The 22,232-nt window shown below is 35.4% G+C and overlaps 1 protein-coding gene across 2 annotated transcripts in view; it reads right to left on the minus strand.

The window, feature by feature from the left end:
- The window catches only part of ACVR2A (activin A receptor type 2A), an 81,767-nt gene that overhangs the window by 929 nt on the left and 58,606 nt on the right, over positions 1-22,232 (minus strand). Inside the window, exons 5-11 of one of the 2 annotated variants that reach the window (XM_032856108.1) lie at positions 16,497-16,520; positions 12,307-12,450; positions 10,306-10,449; positions 8,987-9,132; positions 7,007-7,121; positions 4,350-4,488; positions 1,093-1,223 (exon numbers count right to left, since the gene is read on the minus strand). In XM_032856108.1, coding sequence (XP_032711999.1) covers positions 1,093-1,223; positions 4,350-4,488; positions 7,007-7,121; positions 8,987-9,132; positions 10,306-10,449; positions 12,307-12,450; positions 16,497-16,520 — 843 coding nt within the window. The remainder of the gene's footprint in view (positions 1-1,092; positions 1,224-4,349; positions 4,489-7,006; positions 7,122-8,986; positions 9,133-10,305; positions 10,450-12,306; positions 12,451-16,496; positions 16,521-22,232) is intronic. The other variant, XM_032856109.1, reaches the window with a different exon arrangement.

Raw genomic sequence — 22,232 nt, forward strand, 5'->3', positions numbered from 1 at the left:
AAACAATAAAATGTCCACAAAGAAACTGGTATGTGTGAGTCAAGTTCCAAGATTAGCCAAGTTAGATGTTCTATGTCAACATTCACTTATGAATATCTATTGTATGTAGGAAATGGAAGAAAAGCACTAAGAAAAATCAGAATTCCTACAGCTTCCAAACTTCTGAGACTGTCATAGGAGGTAGTAAAATTTTTTTAATTCCCCAAATCCCCATATAAACCAGGTCAGTTCAATGCTAACCCTTGATCTGGACTCAAAGCCAAAGCTAAATTTGTTTTTTAACCAGTTTTTATTGTTTTCTTAGTTAATACCAGCATTTTTGTCTTGCAGTTAAATAGAAAAAAAAAAAAAAAGGGTTAGAAAAGCATCCTTGAGATTCTCTACCTGGTTTTAATCCATGTTTCCAGTTATATTTGGACCAAAATAATCAGGGCAATAGTGTTCCATTCTTCACTTACATACCTAAGTCTCTAGTTTTAAGAGCATTCCTAAGAACCTCAACAAATTCCAATCCCAAATCAAAAACACGGAGAGCAAAAAACTGCTTTACTTTAAAAATAGCATCTTATGGGAAGCTGGTGATCATCAAAGTTACCCACCTACCCACATGCTCAGAGCCAGGTACTCCTTTCCCTGGGAAGATTTCCAAACAAGACAAACACAAGACCATAGTACTGTCAGCCCCTTACGTTTTATGACTTCACCATCTTCCCTTATAACCCTAAAATTCTTTTTTTTTTTTTAAGATTTTATTTATTTATTTGACAGACATAGATCACAAGTAGGGAGAAAGGCAGGCAAAGAGAGAGAGGAGAAAGCAGGCTCTCCACTGAGCAGGGCACCCGATGCGGGGTTTGATCCCAAGACCCTGAGATGATGACCTGAGCCAAAAGCGGAGGCTTTAACCCACTGAGCCACCCAGGCGCCCCTAGCCCTAAAATTCTATTGTTTATAGAACTCTAGACAGAATATCCTGTATGAAGATAACCTCTCCAGAAAAACCGTCCGAGAAGAGAAGTGTGCAGAGATAGAAATCATTACTCTGAAAAGCATTTTATTGGAATTTCAAATGAAAAGCTAACTGTAACTTACAGCATGTTTCTGCCAATAATCTCTTAAAACAGGCCTCTTTTTTTTATGCACAACAACTTCCTGCATGTCTTCAAGAGATGGATGCTGGCCAATTTCCTCCTCGAATGGCAACATGTATTCATCTACAGGTCCTGTAATGTGTGAGGGGGGAAACAAAACCATTTTAATTCAAATCTTCTTGACTTCCAAACTGGAACAACCCTTCTGAAACATACTCTCTATCACCTTTTCCCAACTGTTAAATGCTCTATAATGACAGGAGAAAAACACTTTCTCAACTACTTCTACCACAGTATGACCCAAATGCTAATTTAAGAGAAATCAAAAACTCTACAATTTGGCACATAAGCCTGCTAAGTTTGCGTAAGGAGCTTTCTCATCTGCTGTATGAGAACTGCCTATCTCCATACATAGATAGGACCACAGGGAATCAACAATATTTGCAAATCCAGGCTATAATATCCCTTTAAGTACTTCCCACAATTCAAATCAGACTGTAAACAGTGGTGATTCTACCTGACAATTTGGGGGTTAGTCTCTTACAACCATCTTTATCCTGAGACACATCCTTACCCTCTACACGCCCTGCATGAGGAATTACATACCTCAGAGTTAACACCTCCTTGCCCTCACAAAAGCTGCCAAAAATAGTCTTTTAAAAAAATCACAAGCATACTCCATACAGGGTTCCCAATAAGCCTTCAGAATTTGCCTTCACAGACAAAACTTATTCACCAAAATAAATGGTTCCTTTTTTCTTAGGCATACTCAAATAGGAAAATGCAGTTATGAGTTAATACTAATACTTAATAAGCACTTACTCTGACTAGGAACTTTACATACATTATTTCCTTCCATTTTACACCTCCACAGAATGAAGGTGACATTACCTCTATTTTACAGATAGGAAAGAAGCTCAGAAAAGTTGCATAATTTGCACAAGGGCATACAGTTATTAAGTGGTAGAGTTGGAATTTGAATCCATCTCTGCCGCTGAAGTCCGTGTTTTCAATCACTATATGGTCTCCCCTTGACAGAAACCACTCACTAGAGACCCATTTCATACAAAGGGCCTGTATACAGACCTAAACCTTGCACAGATACTCCTACTCCTGGATGGGATATAAATTATAAATAATGAGTCATGAAGGAGGACATGTAACTCTACCCTTTCTAAATGGAAGAATCCTTGATGGCCTGGATAGTCCATCTCTGCTTTAGCACTTCCAGTGACATTCTAAAGTGGCTGTTCAGCTCCTCCTACTCAAAATTGCTCAGCAGCAATGGCACTGACTATGAGCCTGCAAGAAATTTAAGTATCAGGCCCCAACCCAGACCTACTGAGTCAGAATATGAACTTTATCAGAAGTTTAGTACACATTAAAGTGTGAGAGTCACTGAACTTTGCCATCAACAAATTTTAAAGTACTCACTTTAGCAATGTTCACACTGTCCCCTCCTGCCCCAATTTCTGACTTAAGGGTCAGAAATTCCCGACTCTGCAAGTACTTCACAGCACATGCAAAGCATTTTAGAAATACCAGTACCTGTCCCTTTTCACTTTTCATAAAAACTTCCCTGATAACCACTCTACTGCAAATGCAAAAATGCAAAACAAAGCATTTTTCACTCCTCTAAACTCCCATAACCCTCTCAATATTCTTTAGGTATTATACTCGTCCAGAATAACTTACTGAATATCTAATACTAATGAATACTATGCACAGAACTAAACAATTCACACTAACCTTAATCTAGAGTCAATTGTCCAGGATGTATTTTATCCCTGTAATTAAACTATACATTGCTTAAGGGCAGGGTCTTGTAATATCCCCACGACACCATATCCAGTGGTTGGTTCGGGAGAGTTCATACTATTAAAGTTTTTATAAAATGCATTTTCCTATAACATCTGCCATCTGACCTATTTCTGCTTCCATAAATGCACATAATGTACTTCATCTTCCACTTTGAGCCAAACTACACTAGAATTAAACCAAACTGCTTCAGACTTTCTTGGGTCTGGATCCACCCCATACCAAACTCCCAATCTTAGAAGAATGAATGGCTGTCCATTCCTGACCACTCTCTACTAAATTCCCTTTAAAACCATAGTACCCCAAATCAAATTTCACGTACCAGAGGTAGTCTGTCCTACACTGAGACACCATTACAGAAAACGAAGTATTCTTATAAATACATGTTAAGTTGGCTTAAATATACTAAATTTCTTCTAAGGTCTTTTCACAATCTGCAGGAAGTTTTTAGGTAATTGTAAATTTTTTTAAAAAAGGATCGAGCTAATTTACATTTGTCGAGATGTCTGCTTTATATTTTTCACGTCCAAAAAAAGTGCTGTAACACAAGTGAAGAGAATGGAGACCTTCTGAGAAGCACTGAAGACAGTATCTAGCACACTATAATTTTGTTAACACCAGGAACAGTATACAAGCTTATAATCAATCGATCCGTGCAAATATTTATAGGACTTAAACAAGGACTTACATAACAAAAACAAAGAATAAGAATCCTTTAGAACCAAGGTGTGAGAGAATATAACTGGCATTCATAATAACCTCTACATCAGCTCAGACTTTTAAGGCATTGAGGAGACAGAATTTAACCTGTGGTATATCCAAAGGCATGCCCCATTTTGTGTCATGGAGGATGGATTGTAAATTCAGTCTGGTTAAGTGTATGTTGACATCATGGGAGTGATGAACAGACTCAGCCTTGAGTGTCCTGGGAGGGAAAATCCCCCAATCCTTCATTTACCTCCTCTGGCCAAAAGAGTTGACTTTTGCAACCTGGGGGCAGGTAGGACCTGCAGGACCCACAAAGTAGCAGCCATATCCCTACATTTGGATCAGAGTTTCAAATCTAGGTTTCACCATTTACCACCCTGAAGCTAATATTAGCAATCTGCTTAATTTCTACTACTTAAAATTTGAGCTTCAAATTGCTCCTATATGAAACTAATAACTACCTCCAAAGGAGTCTTAGGAAATCAGCTAAAGGTATGTGAAGTGCCTAGCACAGAACACCTGGCAGTGGTAAAGGTGCCCATACCTTCCCTCTCCAGCCTGCCCCTATCCCTTGCCTCCTGAATTCTCTTTAAGCCACTATCTCTTGGAGTCTACTTAAAAAAATTTTTTTTGTACTTTGAAATATTACCTTTTAAGTGTAATCATCCCTTTTCATGTATGTGTAGTAGGCAATAGGCATTATCTTTTTTAAAAAAATATTTTTTCCCTTACCATCTGCAGCAGTACAGCGAGAAGCCAGTTCCCACAGGACTAATCCCATGGCGTACATATCTATCCTCAAAAATGCATCCCTTTGGAAGTTTATAGCACCCTCTAATACCTCTGGAGCCATATACCTCCGGGTACCAACCTGAAAAAGATATGAAAGCAAACAATGCTCATTCATTAACTTTATGAACATTTTAAGATTTTGTAAAAAGAATCAAAACCAAGTATGTTCTGCTGTCATATCAGGTAAGGTAACTAAATTATGACCACCAGACTACAGAGTCAAGGAGCACTGTATTCAAGTAATAACAGCCAAGACACTGGGAATGGGAAGTTTCCATCAGTAGGGACTTCTTAAAAAGAGTACTATGCAGCTCTTAAAAAACATGAGGTAAATCTGGACTTATATGGGAAAATTTCCAAAAATGCTGTACAGCTAGGAACAAAGCAGTATATATACTGAGATCCCTTTTGGGTATACTCAATAAATATACCAGCAGACACAGTGCTGGCGTTGGCTTAGAATTTTTCCCCCTTCTGGAAGTAATCCTAAAAACGATGGTGGTTTTGTTAGAGATAAGGACAAGAAAACTGTATTTCTCAATTGTACCTTTACATCCTGTTTGAAATGTGTCTTTCGAAAAGAAAAATACTCCTTTTTAAGGGTTTCTCTTTCTCTGTATTAACAAAAAATAGTAATATAAAACTTAAAAAGAATTAGCCCAGTAAAGAATGGATAAACTTTTAAAAGTTCTATTTCTACAAAGTCTACATATTTATTTATTCATGAATTCTGTCTTGGCATTCTTTATTTCTGTCTCTAACAATTTGGTATTTCTTAGTATTGTAACTATGGTTACTAAGCTACTATAGCTAGCTTTGGTTGGTGCTTGACAATATTCATATGTGAAAGCTTAAAAATTCTTATAGGATAGCTGGGTGGATCATAGATTCAGTTTTTGGAGATCAAGGGAATGGCCAGATAATGGTATTCCAAAAAGCTCCATCCTTAGGTGAGTGATCTCTAGATTAGAAGGTAGACAACTATCTGAGAACACACATACAACAGAAATGTCTAGAAAAAAAGGAGTCGATCACTAAAACTCCAAAGCTCAAGTTTTTAATTCATTTAATAATGAGAACAGTCTAAAGAAAGAAAAAAAAGTAGCTCTGCTTCTTTTGCTCCTTTAACTGTACTATAAGCAAGCATTTCTCAAAAGTTTACTTTTCAAAGAAAAAAAAAGTTTACTTTTCCCCTAAAGACAAATGTATGCTATCCAAAGTACTTTTCTTATAAAGTGACAACTACCTTTCCTTAGTATAAAACGCTCTCTCTTTTATAATAAGATAAAAATCTTATTTTTCTCCAGGGTTCTTTATTTGCAATATATAAAGTGTACAATAACTTGAATTTTGAAATTTTCTGGTCCATGAAGTCTAAACTCAAGGATCCAGTGATGTAGGTAATTATTTTTACCTCGTCATATAAGCTAATTGAAAGGGCAGTAAAAGACAGGAATAAGTCTCAAAATTTTTTCTTAAGAAAAGGGGGGAAGGGTTATGAGGTACCAGAAGATTAAACTGTCCCCCAATTTTAGTTTTATAATAATGACACAGTCAGCTCAGATGTTTGTCCCTAGGCTTCCTGCACTATCTCCCACCTCCATCACAGACTCCACAAGACTGCCTTCATTCCCAAACACATACGGTGTCAACTTTTCTAGAACTTGGACTACTGACTACTGGTGTAAATTCTTATCCTCAGTCAACATTGCCAAAATTTGTTATGCTGTGATTCTTTAATAACTATTCTTGGAGGTCATAGGATATGCTGGGAAAAATGAAAGCTTAGAACTAGATGACAAATAATTTCCATGATTTGAAAGATGAAGTAATAATCATGCCAACTTTGTAAGGAAATGTCACCTTTCAGGTCAAACTGGTTTTCTTAATAAAAAGATGATCTTGTAGGCATGAAAGCACCACCTTTCCCCACCTCACAGTTTCTGAGAATAAAATGTATGGATCATGTTTTTCTCCTGTTTGGCTTTCTTAAAGATTCCCACTGTTCAGAGTTCTTCATACAGACCTTGACTAGATAGAATTAATTAGGCTCTTTGCTCAGGGCTTTGTAAGTACTCTGAACTGGAGAGAATTCAAAAAAAAAGCTGTAAAATTGGTTAAAGAATTAATGAAGCACTAAAGACCATGAAGCAAGAAACTAATTGTTGCGTGGAAAAAATCAAACAATAAATATTCTTTAATACATACTAACATGAATAGTAACTTCTGTCATTCCTCTTAGGATGATGAAAGAATTAACGAATTAAAACTACTGCGTTATTACTAAGAACTCCCTAAGAATGAGGTCCATTTAAATGGATTAACTTGATTATTTTTAAAAATAGAATCCCATGACATGTCTAGGTTGTTTTATGAACTGACTGATCTAAACCACTTGAGTTCCTAACAGTCCTTCACCACACATGAAAATGTCTTCCTCAGCAAATTTAACATACTACTTTTAAGAGAGTCATTTTATATTAAATGCTTATTTAATAACCATCACAGTAATTTTATATCAATTCAATCTAGATATGCCATTCTAAGAAAATATGGGACAAATTATTTTTCTTACATTTTGTAGTTACCATCCTTACCTGTCCATGGGTATCACCTGCAGACTTGCCAGCTTCAAATTTTAACGCCAACCCAAAGTCAGCAATGCAAGCTGTCAGATTGTTTTTCAACAGCACATTTTTACTTTTGATGTCCCTTGCAAATAGACAAAGTATTCAAATTAATTTTAAACAAGTTACTTTTTTAAAAGTTTTCAATGAAAGTGGGAAAAGAGGAGAAAACACTATTAAAGTATGACAAACAGAAAAAAGGAGGGAGAAAAGGCCTGAAAAACAGGAGTAGAGTGACAAACTCTCCTATTCATAACATGGACAATTAAGAAGGAAATTTCTCCATAAAGCAGTTTTATAAAGAGCTGCTATTCCAAAAATACTGTCTAGCCTACATGTTATCTATGTTATTCCTACCTACCAATCATAAAATTGCTGGTTTTTTGAGGTAAAATGAATATTTCAGAGTTTATACTTAGAAACGCCCCTTGCAACTGAGATTTAAGAAAGCAAACTAAAAGAATATTCAAATAAAATGAATTGGGGCCTTTTGCCTACTGGAAAAGGCCTACATACTATAACAAACAATCCCTTATTTTAGGGGTTCTGAGATTCATCAGCCTTGTTGTAGAAAAGCATCTCTAGGAATGTGTATCAGAAAATTTTCACCATAAACAAACTGCTCCAGCTAGATCCTGGTGTTCCAAAAAGAGTAACCATTTCAAAGCAATCCGATAACCTCCTTTATATACTAGCTTCAACTAATTCACCCTAGAGATTACTACACTCCTAACTACATATATCTATGCCATGAACAGTAGTTAAATCTATGGGCACAGACATGGAGACCAAGAATGGGACAGAGGAGACACAGATAAACACCCACAAATGCTGCAAAAAATAACCAGTTTTAGCCTCAAAGGATTTTTAGGAACCCAACTGCTAATAACTTTTGGGGGTGCCAAAGAATTAGTTCCATATAGGACTAGGTGAGGTGAACAAAAATTCAGGAAGAGATAGACTGTATGCAGGAAGGTGAGAAAATGGGAGCTTTTTCTGAGATGGAATTCATTCAAGGGAGTTTGCAAAATTAAAAGCAGTGCCTCCCAGCAACCTAAAACACTGCAACTGGTAGCACTCAATTAAGTATCTATTAAATGAATCAGCTTTTAAAGCAACCATCTTTTTTTAACTGAAGTATATAATGGGCACACAATGTTACATTAAAAGTGTAAGACATTGTGATTCAACAAGTCTATAGATTATGCCATGCTCACTCAAGTGTAGTTACTGTTACCATACAAAACCACTAATTATATTCCCTAATGGTGTATCTTTTATCACCATGACTTATTTATTCCATAAATGAAAGCTTTTATCCTACTACCCTTCACCCATTTAGTCCATATTCCCACTCACACTCTCACCCCCAACCCCTCCTCTGCCAACCATTAGTTTATTCTCTGTATTTATGGGTCTCTTTCTAAAGCAACTGTCTTTAAATTGAATACACAAACTGATTCCATGTTTAAAGGAACGAACATTTTCCCTTTTAAGGGAATGACAACTATTGGGTTCAAGCCCAGTTATTCAAATGATGCCTCCCTCCAACTCAGCTCAGATAATGATCACATGGTCATTACAAACACAAAAAAAAGATAGTCTCTCCTCAATTACATCTTAAAATTATCACCAAAGTAAATCCATGTTTTGAGGCAAAACAAATTTCTTTTTCCTTTGAGAGAGACAAAATACACTTTCACTCTTAACCATGTTTTCAGAAATGAGAAATTAAAACAGAGGTCATTACTTAAACTTTGCTAATGATATTAAATATATCTATTACCCAAAATACTTCCTGGCCAATCTCAAAGGTAATTTGAAAAACAAATAAAAATCAACTGCCTCTTCTAGCATGATTAGGTAATTGGGGGGAAAGCAAATTTTGCACAGTAGATTTAAAGTTTAAATACTAAATTATTAGGGAAAACAATATAAATTTATTTCTACCTGTGAGATATGGCAGGTTTGTGGCCATCTTTTAGGCCAGGTATGTCCTCATGCAAATATGCCAATCCTCTAGCCATGGTTTCTGCAATATGACACAATTCATTCCAAGAGACCACATTAGCCTTAAGAAAGTCTGACAGTGAACCCTAAAGAAATGAAAGAAAAGGGGGGAATAAACAACTTATGCTCTGGACAAAAGCTGTATGACATGGAGAACTTTCTTTTTACTTTTAAGAGATTATGGAAGGCAATATATCTTTACTTTTAATGAACAATATTATAAAAAAAAAAGCAATCTTTCTTTAATGATTCAAGTTTCACATTAGTAAACATTTGACTAGAATAGAATACCTCTAATCTTTAAAGGTTTGCTACAAGGCACAGTTTCCTCCTGTTTTGAAGGCAGGAGTTACAAAACAAAACAACCCACCATTTGAAAATCTAAAGTTCAGGAAAATATTTAAAAACTTAAAATATGCTGACTACAAATGTTAACACAAAATTAAGACATACAGCTGTCAGAATCTTCCTCTACAGATTACTGCTATTCTTCTGGTCAACAATTTAGAGACGTTTAAGAGCCACCTATATCTAACAATGATGAAACTAATTGCCAAGGAGAACACAACTGCTTATTTCATTAACATGTATTTTCATACTAACTCTGAAAGCAGAAAACCTTTCTACTTTCAGAGGAGAAACAGCAGCTTTGTTCTGGTGATAATTATTCTATAGATGAGTGACAGATCAAAGATCAGATAAATCTCCTCACTCTAGTTTTGTCACTAGGCTATACTGACTGAAGTGTTTTAAAAACAAAATTTAACCTAAAAAATGGTCCAAATAATCAAGATGAATTGCGAATGGCTAATGAAAATGACTAAGCACCGGCTACACTGAAATAATTATCTGTAAGAGAGGTAACTGCAGCACAAGAAATAAGGGACAAATGACTGGTTTTATGTAAGTAGAGGCTTAGGTGAAAGAGTTGCCAACTTTTCTCTTTTAATAAAATGAATTAATTTTTTTTTTTGAAGATTTTATTTATTTACTTGACAGAGATCACAAGTAGGCAGAGAGGCAGGCAGAGAGAGACGGGAGAAGTAGGCTTCCTGCTGAGCAGAGAGCCCGATGCGGGGCTCGATCCCAGAACCCTGGAATCAGGACCCGAGCTGAAGGCAGAGGCTTTAACCCACTGAGCCATAACCAACTAAAACAACATACTATTTCCAGAAAAACAAGTCTGAGGGATTTATAGCCAACATTAGGTAGGTAAGCCAACCCTGACTTTCCTGAGTTAAAACAGAAAGTAGTTTTACCTTTTCATGAAACGCTGTGATTAGCCAAAGATCCACATCAACACTGGTGCCTCGTTTTTCTGCACCAATGAACTGCAGTATGTTCTCATGCTTCATTCCAGGTAAACTATAAACTTCATATTCATTTTGCCATGATTGTTTGTCCTAGAGTTAAAAAGAAAGAATAGTAAGAATGCGAAGAACACAGGCAAATAAACCATTTCTAAGAGATTACTCAAGTAGATTCTAAGGCAAAATTTAAAAATAAAGCTAAGCATGAGAAGATTCTTTGGTTTGGTTTTGCCTTATTTTTTCATAAAAGAAATCTAAGAATAAGGTAGCAACTCTATGACAAATGCCTGCCCTGCCTGCCCCATTCCCTAAAACATACTTTTCTATGTTTCTTGTTTGTGAATACAGGAGTCCTCGTGGGAAATGTTGCATATCTCTATCTATCAATGGCAACATATTCTGCTGGCAATTTCGTAATACAGTGTCATTTCATCATCATGTGAAGTTATTTTTGTTTATTCAGAATAATCTTCCTGAGATACGAATTTAAGGTAGAATGACTTCATCTCAATAGAAAACAATTTTTTTGTTCAAAGACTAACACTGTATCAAACGTTCTTAACAAAATGCTGAGAATACCCTGCAAAGTCAATGAGCACACAACAGGGTAGAAATAGGCAATACAGTTTAAAACACTATATGCTCATTTGCATCTGCAAGTGACCCATGCCTACTACATGTCTATTTATAAAGGATTAGCTTCTCTTCACAATGGAAGAATAATGAAAGTAGGAGGCACCATAGCGTAATGGTTTGGAGCCCTCTGGATCCAAACTATCTTAAGAACCTTTGCCAAGTGACAATCATTCAGTTTCCTCATTAGCAAAATGGGGACACTACAGTGTCTGACCCATAGGATTGTTGTATTACATGTATACTGTGTATTGTTTTTTATGTGTGGGTAATATATATAGACACCTATTACTGAGTACTCCTATGTAAAGCACCTCTCCTGACAGTAAGAAGCATTTAATAAAATATTAGCTACTGTTACTCTTGTGCTAATATCCAAAGACCTTTCTCTAATTTTTAAGCTTCTTTCCACAATGAAAGAAGAACCCTGAATTTGTCAATCTTAGCAGAGCAGATTAGATTCTTCTATAAAGTATCTGCATCAGTACAAAAAAAAAAAAAAGTAATAACGTTCTTCACAGACTCTATGAGACTTTAGAGGAGGCAAGAAAGATAAAAGCTAGGTATATTAAGATAAATTGGTTCTCTAACTCTGGAATGAGGAAGCTCCACTGTGAAGATACAGTGGTGGACCCTGCATCACCAAACCCAACCAGGACTGCAATAGCACACAAGGCATTAGCTGGAGGCGAAAAGCAAGACACAGGTAGGAAGAAATCATCATAGATCTATACCACTGATGGACTCAAATAAAACATAAGAATAGCCCAGAGGTGCATCAGACCAGGGTTTTATGAGGTCAGCCCCCTTTAAAAGAAAAGTCAACAGTAAATCAATTATTTGGAATCTTGATTCACTTCCAAACAAAATCTGAAATGATTACATGAGCAAAATAAGACAAAAATGAATCAATCTGGTAATATACCTCGAAACAATTCTAAAACAAGTATGCTATTCTTTCATTCTTCTCTTTGTTTTCTGATAATGTCAATGGGATATTAAAAGTTAACCAACAAAATTCCATTACTGGAATCCTCATCTTCACCTTACATTTCTATAGTATTTTTAATGGCAAAAGATGTCCTATACATTATTCACTGGAATTCCATCACTCCAAACAAACGTAACAAGTGCTATACCATGAGTTCCAGTCCTTGGATGAGAAGGCAGACTAAATAGCTAACCCCTTTCCTCAATATCACAAAGAGCCACCTGGAAACATGTGGCCTGTGTTTTTGGACTGTTTCTGAATTACGATAATTGAGCCAGTTCATCTTTTACAAAATATATGCAGATGAGAAAGATGCAATAACGTACCTGTATTGGAAATATTTTCACAGCCACGTACTCATTGAGCAGCTGGGCTTTCCACACACAACCAAATCTTCCCCTTGCTTTCACTTCTAATAACTGCAGTGGCTTCAAACCTAGTAATGGAGAAGGTGGGGGTGGTCCTGGGTCCTACAGATAAATATTAACAATCGTTTTAGAAAGCAGCACCTGATATAGATCAATGCTAAATATGAGGGGAAAAGTGAGTATACTGAGGAATCAATTGACAGAAACAGGAAACACATACAAATGACACTAACTTCTGTCTTGCAAAAACAGTTCTCAAGCATTACTAATTATTTATAGTGATCATAAAGCAAACCACTTGAATTGAGAGTTTCCATAATAACATTCAGCACTATTGCTACATAAGTACAGCAGGAGAAATGACCGCAAATCATTTTGAGTCCATCTCACTAATTTTCTGGACTAAAGTCTTTTGTGACCTTTAGGGTTATTACTAACAGTATTTCAATGGTTTCATCCAGTTGGTACTTTATTAGACGAGGATTTTAAAAGTGCCAGCAACAGCAAATTATGGCTATTTCTCAAAGGAAAACACTCCTCAAAATCCACTATTTTCTTTCTCCATTGACTGTTTATCTTTAAATCTTGTCTTCATTAATCTCAGAAATGCATAGTCATTCCCAAATACATTGCAGATAAGTGTGTCAAACAGAAAATGCAAAATATGTTAACAGCCACAGTGTTCTATTTATTCTAATTTTTCAACCTATTAACAATTAATCCCTTTGCTTATAATTCCCCAAATTGACTGGAGATACAAATTATTATCCTGACTGGCAAAGAAAGTACAAATTATAATCCAGAAAATGAGTGTTCATCATAGTAGATGGTAAGAAAAATGAAAGAGAAGTATATTTCTATAGGTAATTTTGAAAATGGAGCAAATACAGTATATAAATAGGGGCACAACATTTACAAAACACAAAGGCATCCTTCCTATACAAAGCAGAATGGCAACCTCTCTGGAAGCATTGTATCAGTTCAGTATCTGCAACTAAAACAAGATGTAGGAAGCCTTTTGAAAAGCTTCCAGAGAAAAGTAATAAAAATGTATGAAGGGCTGCATAATGAGTATTACAAGGAAGAACTAAAATTTCTGTGGCAACAGCAGCAGACACTGTGACACTGGGTGGCATCTAAGTTGCTTGGAAATAGTATGTCATCCTGTATCAATGCATCTCTCTCCTTTTCATCCGCTTTTAAGAAAAAAACCTCTGCAAAACCCCCAACACGGTCAGTGCCCCCTTTAGGCATTATTCAGCCCATGGTGTCACTCAAGATTTTAAAAAGCTTACATCAACATTAGAAAGACTCTGAAAAATAGAAACACTGCACGGTATTAAAGAGGACGAAGGTACAATTTCTTTGTAGGCAATCCTTTATAAAATGGCTTGAGAATTCCTACTTTTAAAATAGATAAATTAGAAAACTTCTTGTGACTCATTTCAACCTTAGATATTTATTTTTTATATGTCTACAAAAAGTTGCTTTGCCTTCACACATTCAGAAGATGAAAGGTTATAGGAGAGCTAAAGAGTATTGTAGTTTTAACAGAGTGATGAGTCCAGAAAAGTCAGATACAAATCTTAGGGCAAGTATGGCCCCTGAAGTTATTATTCTCAGTGGGAAGGGACACAAGAATCTAGGGAGAGGTTTCATCAAACTTAAACCCAGCCTACCTCATTGCTCAACTGGTCATTTACAAGTGTAATAAGAGATGCTACTGACAGGAGTAGGCTGCGGATGTGGATGTGGAGATGGGAGGGAAAAAGGTTGAAAACTAGTCTTTTAGAGGCAGAGAAAACCACTCATGCTCAAAATCCAAGAATTATTAGATAACTACATAAAATAATTATGCTAACAGAAAAAGTTCAGCCTGAAAAAATGTCACTAACTACAAAGTTAAAATCAATGATTCCCCCCCTTTTTAGAACTGAGTCAGAAATGTCAAGTTTTCAAAGCAGGGATACCAAAAACTGAAGTATGGTGATAAATGCTGAAAGCTGAAGAGGCAAAATAACCACATAAAGAAGAAAATAGCTCTTAACTTTAAGATATTTAGGACCTTTTATGTAAATTGATAATGTCTCTTGATAACATACGACATTACCCATTCTCTGTTCTAAAGTGTACCAACCACATGGATATGATTCAGTCTATAAAACAGGATTCAGAGGACTTAATCCACCTCAAATTAAGACTATGTTTACAGTTGAAAATACAATTTTAATATTTTAAGAAATTTTAGGACACATACAGTAACTTTCAATGTCTCTCTTTAGAGAGAAAAGATCACTGAATATTTTCTGAATGCACAAATAAACCTTAAGGTTCCCATAAGTTTCCAAGTCTTTGGCAAGTTTCTAAGCTACCATTATGAGTAAAAAATCTTAGATCACTGTCCTAATACTATTACCATTCTATTCAGCCTTATAATAGCATGAAAACAGACTACTGTTAAAAGAATACTGACGACTTTTTAAAGGGTGAGGAAAAGGTCTACAAAGGCAGATTCCTACAGAATGTCAAACTTTTGAAAATGGTATGTGTTTTTAAATAATATTCTATCATACTTAAAAGGTAAAACTCAAAAATGAGTAACTAAAATATAGATCATAACTCTATAAAATACATAATACTAATTAATATAAATTTTTGTTTTAATGAAAAACTAGAATATTCTATAAAATACTTTTCATACTCTTCACTAAATGTATAGAAAACTTTAACTGTATCTCTAATATCTGGCTTTTACTTATCATCAGAGAATATCACAAATCATTTGCAGTTTATGAGCATCATTATACTAACTTACCCACAAAAAACTCAATGCAGTTCACCCTTGAACAGCATGGGTTTGAACTGCAGGAGTCCACTTCTATGTGGATTTTTTTCTAATAAATACAATCCAGTCAGTACTGTAAATGTATCTTCTCATTATGATTTTAATAACATTTTCCTTTTTCTAGCTTACTTGGTTTGATACTTACTTTGTTGCAAAAATACACTATATCATACGTATAACATACAAAATATATGTTAACCATTTGTGTTATTAGTCACAAAATTTAGTTTTCTGGTTAAGTAGTTAAGTTTTAGGGGAGTAAAAAGTTATACGCAGGTGTGACTGTGCACAGCACTGGCACCCCTAAACCCTGCATTGTTCAAGGGTCAATTGTACTTGATTCTAGGAATAAAGATTTATACTTTTAAAATGTATCAAGATCTGGCAAGACAAATTCGGGCTTGTACTTCATAACGACAGCAACACTCTAATATTGTCATAAAACATGACTTGGTCCTGCTACACACAAAACCAGCTTTGGGGGTTCAACTGTATGGACCAGGGAATTCCTGTAAACTTTTTCTGATCTCCTGTTCACTTGCAATCCCCACGCTATGTTGCACAGTTACGAAGACATGCAGTGGAACATGCCTCCACTTACATCTCTTCTTTACTCATTTGTATATGAAAATTATGGCATCAGAAGACATCATGTTGAGGAACAACAAATGGCAATCACTGAAAGCCGTGAGCCCATCCCAACACTGCTACCCAATAAAATTACTACACTGAAGACTGAAATAAATTAGCAGAAGTGAAGAGCTGCTAAGTAGTCTGTGATCATTTGATTCTTCTGAGTTCTCAAGTGGGAAGGGTGAATTCTAATCTAAAATAAAGCCTTCAATCTCTAGAGAGCAAAAGATCAACTTATACTTCTCTAGTTAGCCCATTTGCTAAGGAGGCTACAGAAGAAAGAAACTATTTGAAACTATATATTTCACATTAAAGGATAATGGGTTTTACCAGAAAGTCAGCTCCTGGTAAAAATGAGCATATGCTCACATTTAAGCTAGTGACACACTAGCCATTAAGTGTTAACATCTCATCAACTAGAACAGTTGTTTCTACATTCCAACTCAGGTAAGTATAAAAGAGGTTAAGAACTCTTTGAAAACCAAAAATTATTACTGTGGCAAATCAATCATATTTTTAATACTAAAAGTGGTTAAAAAAAATTCCGTAACATAAATTTATAAAGGATGCACAATAAAGCAACAACAACAATGAAAATCTAAGAACAAAATGTTTAATATGCATCCACAAAAAGTTCCACAACCATAAAACAAACATCAATGCATCTTACCTCTATCATTATATGAAAGGCGTGCTTGTGAAGAAAAAACACAGGCAAAAGAAATTACGATTTATATCCAGAGTGAAATGAAAAATGACACATCAGTTACAAAAGCGAAGGAAGGAGAATAATGATTTAGCTTTTTAAAAGTTGGCAATGATCCAATGTATTATATTTTTAAAATAAGAATTGGGAACACTCTCCTTATAAAGAGAGGAAAGTAATATCAAACAAACAAAAAACTTGGATATTACCTTTCAGATGAGGGGTATTATTGTATAGACGAATCTAGTATGGCCCCAAACTACTTGATCCAATGAACTTCAAGCTAGCAAATAAACTACAGCAAGTCAAATAATTGTTATTTGTTTTTCTAAGAAGTCCTAGAGTCTAAACTGGAAGAATAAAAGGAGCAATTTGAGAAAATATGCGTTAGAACTGGCTTTGGACAGCAGAGGGCAGTATTGCCTTTAACAAAATCTAGGAACAACACAGAAGGAATTTTTATGTAACTAGAATAAGTTTCTCAGCCCACACACTGGCAGTTGTTTTAAGACTCTAAAATCTCCTATTTCCTGAACTGCTTCACTCCCTTTTCATGGAATATAGCAGAATCGTAATAGAAGAATGTTTCTAGTGTGCAACATGTTTCTAATGTGTGCAACATAAACAATATACAAGGGTATAAGAAAATAAGACAAGAGTAATAAAAAAATGAGAATTAGGTAGAACACAGTGACAGTCCAGGCCCACTGTTGACTTATTGGCTACATAGAGAGTGAAGAAGTCAATCAGGGGTGGCCCTGGGAGTAAGTATCCATACATATTTTTCAGTCTGAGGACACTCAGATACTGAAGGAGAACAAGATTTTCATTTTCACAGTCATCCTAAAATAGTTAGGGGCCTAAATTTAAAATTAAGAGAAAGACTGCCACCAATGTAAAAGAAGGCTTCAAATCCCTCCAGTCACTGAGTATATCTGCCATTTCCAATATTTCTACAATATTTATACAGAGAATAGCACTGACAAAAAAGATGTGACAACTCATATGTTACCAGTAGTTTAACTAGTTTTGCTTCCTTCTTGATTTTCTCCTGTGATAAAGATTCAGGACTATTTATAATTCATCAAAAAGGCTTAGCTAATCCTACTATCAAATCATCTTATCAATACTCAAAGTAAAATTCATCCCTTAAAAGATAATACATGCTAACTGAGTAACTAGACTTAAGCTTCCCAAGGCCTACGTATCTCTCAGGTTTTGTTTTCATTACAGGTACTACAGAGATAAACCTGCCACTTTAATTGCACTATGCAAGTAGGTGCTTTCCATGCATCTTTATATACTTATCAATAAATGAACATTAGAGTAAGTCAGAGAATGATCAAGCTAAACAAGAACAGGCCTCAATGTGTAAACTATGTTCCAAAATAAAAGGGTCAAAACAGAATCCAAAAAAATTAAAACACCGAAATACATGGACAAAAAGTAACCAAATAAAACCATCTGAATTCACAACATGGAAAATGAAAACCTGAGTATCATGTGCTATAATTGGAGATAATCGTGAAAACCAAATCAGCACATTAGCGTCAACTAATTAGGCTGCTGGATAAGAAAGAGACTGGCTGCTTATTCCTTAAGAGGTAAAAGAAATTTAATTGTATTGCCAAACATCAAAAAAGAATAAATAGGACTTCTCCATTCACTCAAAAAATCCCTGAGTGCCTACTTGTGCCAGGCACTGACTACCCCAGCTTCTCATGGTACTTACTATAGTGTGGAGGAAGTAAGACTCATCAAAGACATCACACTGATGAATCCATAATTATAAAATAAGAGCAGTAAAAAGGAATTCATCAGTACTTTGAGCACCTGTAAGGTGAAAATGGACTTCCACAGGCATGTTAAATAAGAGAAGATTTTCCTAAGGAGAGAATTCTCGAAAAATGGAGTAAATACTCCAGGGAGACACACTAGGTGGGAAAACGGTACTGAGATACATCCTAAATTTCTGACTTGTGTCACCAAATGGTTACTGGTTCTATTTACTGAGAACTCAGTTTGGAGAGATCATTACTACAGAATGGTTAAATGCTTGGAGATACCTAAGTGCTAATATTTAGCAGGCAGTTAGATGTACAGAACAGGAACAGAAAGAAATCTTTCTAGAAACCCGACTTTGGTTCATTTATTTACTATAAACAAGCACATATGACATATACTAAAATTTTTCTCTTACTATTTAAACCTAAGATTTACATATACATATATATTCTTTGATAACTCACTAAATATCTTAGGACTATCAAGAAGATTTAAGCCCCCCCACCCCAAAGTATTTGAAAACCGACAAATTCTGAATTTGTTTCATCTTAGTAATCTAATTATCTCATGCTCTAAGAAATTTTACAATTGCTAATTTTAAAAAAGATTATTGCCAGGCAGACTGAAACAGAATCTATAAAGAAATAATATAGGGCATCTATCAAAACAAATGCTTCTGAGCTAGGGAAAGCAACATTATACATTAACAGATTCAATAGTATTGATACTGCCAAATGCACAGCCATCATTCTAACCAATTAGATCTTCAAAATTCCATTGTGATTTATCAACTCCTACTTCCTCCATTTCTCTCATCTAACTCCTGAAAGCAAGGTAAAGACAGATCCTATGAAATAGGATTCTGAATAAGTTCCCTAAGAAGAAGGTAGCTCCTCAGGGTAGCTAGCAATGGGGTTTAAAAGTTTGAACTAGATGTAAGGGATATCCATTCTCCTTCTGGCCACTGCTCAGAAGCACCAGGTTTATTACTGAGGATAGAAGAAATTTTATTTTTATTTATTTTAACATTTGTATTCTGCAAGTAAAGCTGAAAAAAAGGAAAAGGATCATGTTATACATTATAGAAATTATGGAATTGTGATGTGATAAAATGGTTATGTTTATCAACAAGGCTATATGTACTTATAATAAAAACTATTTTAAATATAATTTATATACTCTGATCCCTCCCTTTATCCTACTATAGTTTTTTATGTCCCCCCTAATTATTTACTAAAATAAGCCATTCTATTAAAATGAGCTCAATGAATAATAATCCTTGGGTCTAAATGTCCAGACTCTACCACTCAGCAGACTGACACTAGGCCAAGACACTTCACCTATCTGTGCCTTGATTTTTCTTATCTACGAAATGGACTTAATAAAACAGAACCTGTATCGTGGGGTGTGGAAAGATTAATCAGCGTAAAGTGCTCTGTGTAGTCCTTGACAGAGTACTCAAAATAAAATCCTTCATTGCACTAATTTCAAATGACTTACATATAAATATGTATTTACAATGGCCTCAATAAATATGATACCTTTTGACAACAATTTTGAAGCTGCTACTCTGTTGGCAATAACAGCTAACATGTTTTTGTTTTGTTTTGTTTTAATTTTATTTATTTATCTGACAGGGAGGGAGAGAGATCACAAGTAGGCAGAGAGGCAGGCAGAGAGTGGGGAGGGGCGGGAAGCAGATTCCCTGCTGAGCAGAAAGCGTGATGCGGGGCTCATCACAGGACCCTGAGATCATGACCTAAGCCAAAGGCAGAGGCTTAACCCATTGAGCCACCCAGGCGCCCCAACAGCTAACATGTTTTGAACACTTAACATTAGGCACCCTGGGTTTGGCTCCCAGTCACTACAGAACTGAAGTCGGACCAAAACTGTCTTCACCTTTCATTTCCAAGCTGCAAAGTCAAACGACCAACCAACCCAATTTTTGTTCACCTACATATCAACTGTGGACTTCAAAAGGGCCAGCAAGAACTGTCCCTCTGTTGCTCGCCACTACCCAGCAGCATGATGCGTGGCACATGACAGGCACTCAGGCACTGGGTCAGTGGGTCAACTGAAACCAAACAAGCAAACCCGAACACCCGCCGCCTATGTGATACAAGCAGCTCTCACTAACAAATGGGCTCTTTCACTTTTCTTATCTCAAATTAACAGAAAAGATTTGACAGTGATGAAGTAGCGAGGAATGAAGGAAGAGATCTACAATGAGGTTCAGGAAATAAAGAACTGAGAGAAAAGCCAAGTCACTTCTTCTATCTTCCATCTCCTAATCAGACAAGAAAAAGGAGAAATTATGTACTCTGCTCTATATGCATCAGTCCCATTTGCAAAGTGGAAGATAGGGCCCTCCACAGTCTAAAGGAAAACTGAAGTCAAGATTTTAAAAATTGAATGGAAGTCGTCTTTAGAAATGAAGTACCTTCGCTATTAACTGTAATATACAGCTTTAACTTGTTTTAAGATTTGGATAAAGGTTCCCCCCACCGCTTCCCTTTCCTTTTTGCTTTTGGACATGGAATTTTAGCAGATGTCCAAGTGGGCCTGTCCATGCATTTGTTAAGTAAAACAGCTCTTATACACCTAAGAGAGTAATTTTTTGCCAAGCTGCAAGTCTACAAATAATTTATGACACTTCTCCCCACAATTAGTTTGGAAGTATACCTAAAACTTAAGTTGTAATTTAAGTTGTAACAAAAATAATCACACACAAAGGTAGAACACAGAAGAAAGGAAACTTCCTTTCTTCTGTAGGAGCCCTGCACTATTTCTTAGGCATATATAAACAAACAAAACAAACAAACAAAAAGATGCTCAACTGCAAGATAAGAGCATGATATCATACTTGAAACATGCTAAAATAAAGTAAGGCACTTAAAAATATTTGTGAAATGCAGGTTCCAGGTCTTAGTAGAAACCTAACACCAACTCTAAGCTAATAAAACATCATGTTTTGATTATTTCATGAGCATACATTACAACTCTACTAAATTTCACTTAAGAACACACATTTAATCAGAAGGAGATTGAAAAGTATTGAGCTGAAAAGCTGTCCTCAGTATACTGTTAAATTAAAAGAAACCAATTGTGAAATAACATTCTGTAGTTTATATAAAGGGAAAAAAAGCATATACTCAAACAAATTACATTAGGAAAAGGTGTCAAAGGATACATACCAACCTGCTCAAATTTATTATCTCAGGAAAGTGATAAAGAAAAAAAAGGAAGAATAAATGGTTCTATCACCTTTCTTTTGCACACTTCCTTCTGTATAATTTGTCTTATTATAACAGGCAAGAATGTGAAATTATTTCTTAAAAATAATTTAAAAGGAAAGAGAAAGTGAATCAACCTATTTCAAGATGTGCTTCTATAGATGTGATACTCATTTTGCAAGTATAACTTAATATTAGCATATTAATACTCATTTAATTTTAGTAAATTTCTCCTGCATCCTCCACAAATAAACAGTACCCTTTCCTAAACTGAGTTGGCTGAATGATGATGTTATGCTACCCTTTCAGTATCTTATTAATTTTAAATGGGTACATATATAGACTCATGTTCAACAGGAAATCCTACACAGCATTTTCACAGATGGCTCAGTTTCTCAGTGGATAGTAATTTGACATAGCATGAAACAACAACCTATTATTACTTTAATATTAAGGTCAGCAGGATTATTTCGTATGCCCAAATCAGTATCCCAAACATCTGAAAGTCTTTACTCTTTATCAGACCAAAATCTAGACAAAATGTCATTGACATAAAGAACTGAAGAGACTGATGTCATTTAAGTAGGCATTACTGTTGCAATAGTAATAGTGCTACTTAAATAGCCTTTAAAAATGAACAAGAAGTTAACTTCATACTTTGTTAAAGGTAGGTAATTTCTAG

The sequence above is a fragment of the Lontra canadensis genome, unplaced genomic scaffold (assembly GCF_010015895.1).
Source record: "Lontra canadensis isolate GAN:19392208 unplaced genomic scaffold, GSC_riverotter_1.0 scaffold11, whole genome shotgun sequence".
NCBI classification, from domain to species: domain Eukaryota; kingdom Metazoa; phylum Chordata; class Mammalia; order Carnivora; family Mustelidae; genus Lontra; species Lontra canadensis.